The sequence below is a fragment of the Coffea eugenioides genome, chromosome 3 (assembly GCF_003713205.1).
Source record: "Coffea eugenioides isolate CCC68of chromosome 3, Ceug_1.0, whole genome shotgun sequence".
NCBI classification, from domain to species: Eukaryota; Viridiplantae; Streptophyta; class Magnoliopsida; order Gentianales; family Rubiaceae; genus Coffea; species Coffea eugenioides.
Window position 1 is genome coordinate 36,941,608 of NC_040037.1, and position 3,893 is coordinate 36,945,500.

At 37.1% G+C, this 3,893-nt stretch overlaps 1 protein-coding gene across 1 annotated transcript; it reads left to right on the top strand.

Annotated features, from left to right (window-relative positions):
• The first annotated feature begins 363 nt into the window (after positions 1–363).
• Positions 364–2,718, top strand: LOC113765752 (UDP-glycosyltransferase 74E1-like). Its single transcript, XM_027309995.1, has 2 exons — positions 364–1,355; positions 1,836–2,718. Exons 1-2 carry the CDS (start codon positions 705–707, stop codon positions 2,562–2,564), a joined length of 1,380 nt encoding a protein of 459 aa, XP_027165796.1. The 5' UTR covers positions 364–704; the 3' UTR covers positions 2,565–2,718.
• The last annotated feature ends 1,175 nt before the right edge of the window (positions 2,719–3,893 follow it).

Here is a 3,893-nt window from a genome sequence, read left to right on the forward strand (position 1 = left end):
TTGTTTTCTGCATTTTCCTTTTGTTTGCTTCTTCATCACCAAGAGTCACTCTCTGTCATCTATTTTTATCACTAAGCGCATTTTCCTTGTAATTTGCACACACATCGAGTTTGTCTTTCTCACTAGTATTAATAATTTCTGATAACATACAAGATCCTGAGGTCAGTCCCTGTTAAAATCTGCCATCAGCTAAACTGGAACAGGCAAGATCCTTTTAGGCGAGCATCAGCCGCAAGCATTAGAGTCTTATCCACAAATGCCCAGTCTCAACATCTAAGCTAAGATTTTCTTTGCCTCCAACATCTTGTGAACTGCAAAAAATCCCTTGTCTTTTCTTTTTGTTATTTTATCAAATGCCGAACTGAATAGAAGGCAACAATGTCAAGCATATATCCCTGCTTGATTTGGTGAAGCGGCCAATGCAAACTCTTAGGACCACCCGTCAATGTGATGTAATTTTCTTTTCTTGTTGAAAGTCTAGAAGTGGTCCATCTCTGTTCAAATTTAAAGCTGGCATTTTCAACTCTTGGTTAAATAGAGTAACCATTTAACTTCTGATCCCTTCAATTATTCAATAGTCCAATCCCTCTTTGTTTTCAAAATCCGCCTGTTTATGCCATGTTGGTGCTCTATATATATAACTGATTAACTCTGCAGCATAATTTTCCATTGAGTAGATAGATAGTAGCTAAAGAGAAGGAAACATGGGAACAGTTGATATTTCCCCTAGCAAAATTCATATTCTTGCTTTCCCTTTTCCTGCAAAAGGTCATATAAATCCTATGTTACACCTCTGCAACCGCCTGGCCACGAAAGATTTCAGGGTTACACTGATTACTACAACTTCTATATTCAAGTCTGCTAAAACCAAAACCATCGGCTCCATCAAGATTGAGTGTCTTCCAGATGACTCCGATGAACCCGTTGAAGAAGATCTCAAAGGCTTTTTGGCAAGGTTGAGAGCTGCTGCTTCCAGAGGCTTGGAAGAACTGGTTGAGAAATGTAGAAAGACTGATCCGTATCCTCCCAGAATTGTGATTTATGACTCAACTATGCCTTGGGTTCTGAACTTAGCTCATCGGGTGGGACTTCGCGGTGCTTCTTTCTTTACTCAATCTTGTGCTGTTTGTGCTCTTTACTACCATATGGACCAGGGAACAATACAGCTTCCTCTTGATAAGGCTGTTACTGTAAAATTGCCTTCAATGCCAGCACTTGGAAGCAATGATCTTCCTGATCTCCAGTACTTCCCTGATCCAGATAGTGTTATCACGAGGACTCTTCTTGATCAGTTCTCGAACAGTGACAAAGTTGATTTCATTCTGTTCAACACTTTCGAAGAATTGGAGGATGAGGTAAGTTGGAAATCCTAATTATAATCCAGTGAACATACATTATTGATGGATTTTTTTGGGTGATAATTCATGTAACTTTGTCAAACTATGTAATACTCTTGGATGGGCATAAGCAAAATTTTAATCATGTGGAAAACTTTCTCTTTTTTTTTTTTAAGAAAACAATTGATTTTGGATGACTCCCTAGTTTGTGCTAGTATTGTCAAATAGGATATTAGAATCGGCAATTAATTAACGTTGTACATAAGCCGGATTCAGAGATTCTTGATCGTGTTTTGGTACCCACAAGCACTATTCTCTGATAGGTTGCCAAATATATCAAAACTGAAAACTTAGCTAGTCTCCAAATGCCGTGCCAATTGGGAATCCTTTAATTCCTTATTTACTTCTCTTTTTCCAAAGAAATGTTGTGTCAAATGGTCCACCGCTTTTCCGATTTTCAGTACTTGTTAATCATGCTACTGCTACTTTATCTATCAGGTGGCAACATGGATGGCAGAAAGGTGGCCAATTAAGACAGTTGGACCAACAGCTCCACTACTTTTTGTAGACAAAAGACTACAGAATGGCAATGATCAACAAGGGAACTATCTGTTTGAGACAAACGCTGAAGCTTGCTTAAAATGGTTGGACGAAAGAGAAACCTGTTCTGTAGTTTATGTATCGTTTGGGAGCGTTGCAGCGCCCGGAGAAGATCAGATCGAGGAAGTGGTAGAGGCCCTCCTGAGGAGCAACTGCAAATTCCTTTGGGTAGTCAGGGAAGAAGAAGAGAGTAAGCTGCCAAAGAATTTCAAGTCTGAGTCTTCAGAGCAAGGCCTAATCATAAACTGGTGTCCACAACTTGAGGTTTTAGCCCACTGGGCGATCGCGTGTTTCGTGACTCATTGTGGATGGAATTCAACCATTGAAGCTCTAAGTGCGGGCGTGCCAATGATAGCAGCGCCACAATGGGTTGATCAAACTACAAATGCTAAGTTTATTGCTGATGTATGGCAAACGGGGCTGAGGGTGAAGCTAAATGATAAAGGATTTGTCAGAAGAGAAGAGTTTGTGTATTGTATCAGAGAAATTACTGAGGGTGAAAGGGGGAAGGAGATCAGAAGGAATGCTAAGAAATGGAAGGAATTGGCCATACAGGCAGTAGGAGAAGGTGGAAGTTCTGATAGGAACATTGAAGATTTTGCGACCTCACTTTTGTGCCTCCCATGACGCGTTTCTGCTCTAGTCTCTTGGGAGTTTGTGGATGGAAACTATCTGAAATAAGAATTCTGTACAAGTATTTTAATAATAAAACGATGACAAGATTTGATTTTGAATGTAAATCTGTAATTGTTTAGAAGGATTTAGAATATGCTTCTTTTCTGTAGGACAAATTTTATGTTCACCAACTATATCACCAAAATTTAGATCTTTTTAATTTTTTTTTAATTTGTCTTTTCTATTATAGTTTTCAATTTTTCAACATGTCTTTTTCATTATAGTAACTGAAGTATGACCACTTTATTGAAATTGTCCTTTTCACAAAGACAATCACACTTCATTCTACGCCTCTCTTCCTTTGCTGCTGCATACAACGGCTTATAGTTTCAATCACATGAGTTTAGTTTATTGTAGTTAATGTTGGAATATTTTCAAATATTGAAATTTGGACAGATTTCTAGAGGTAGTTTTCTGCGTTTCATTGTTAAAAAAATATAAGTACTCTTGTAGATAATAAATTAGTAAGGGTATTCTTGTAAATAGTTTGTTAAGCTTGTACTATTATAAATACTAGTTGGTCACTCATAATACAAGTGCTAGACGTTTTTCTCCCAAAATATATGTTATCGTGGTATCAGAGTTAAAGTCCTAGGGTTAAGGTAAAACATCTAACAAAAGTTCTATTCACGCGATACTATTCATTGCGTTACTGTTTACGCGTTATTGTTCCAAGGTACTATTCATCACGAATTTTGATTGTTTTTGGTTTGAAGTGTTATTTGTTATGGCTGAAAGTTCATCCAAAGTGTCGTGGCGTCCATTAATGTTATGACAATGATGATGTCTCAAATTACAAATTGAAAGTTGAACGACACTAATTATCAATAGTGGTCAAAAGCTGTTAAGATTTATCTGATAGGCTTAGAAAAGCAACAACATCTCACAGATGACTCTCCTACGGAGAATAACAAGAGACTAATGTGGATTCAAAAGGATGCCTAAATTCTTGGAACACAATGGAATTCTATGGAGCCATGAATTGCTTACATATGTTCTCATTATGAGACAACAAAAGAAGTTTGGGATTATATCCGGTTATTATACTGCAGTAATCTTTCATGGATGTATAATATTTCTTTGGAGTATTTTCAGCAACAAGATAACAAGATAGTAACCGAAAACTTTGCCGATCTCAAATGAATTTTAGAAGAATTAAATGTTGCAATGCCTTTCTCAAGTGATATTATAGTTATACAGAGGCAAAGAAAACAAATACTTGTACTCAAATTCTTGACTGACCTTAAGTTAGAATTTGAACCAATCAAATCTCAAAATTTA

Coding starts and splice junctions, on each gene's coding strand:
- LOC113765752 (XM_027309995.1), top strand. CDS start 705: ATGGGAACAGTTGATATTTCCCCTAGCAAAATTCATATTCTTGCTTTC. Junction 1,356..1,835: donor TCGAAGAATTGGAGGATGAG/GTAAGTTGGAAA, acceptor TTTATCTATCAG/GTGGCAACATGGATGGCAGA.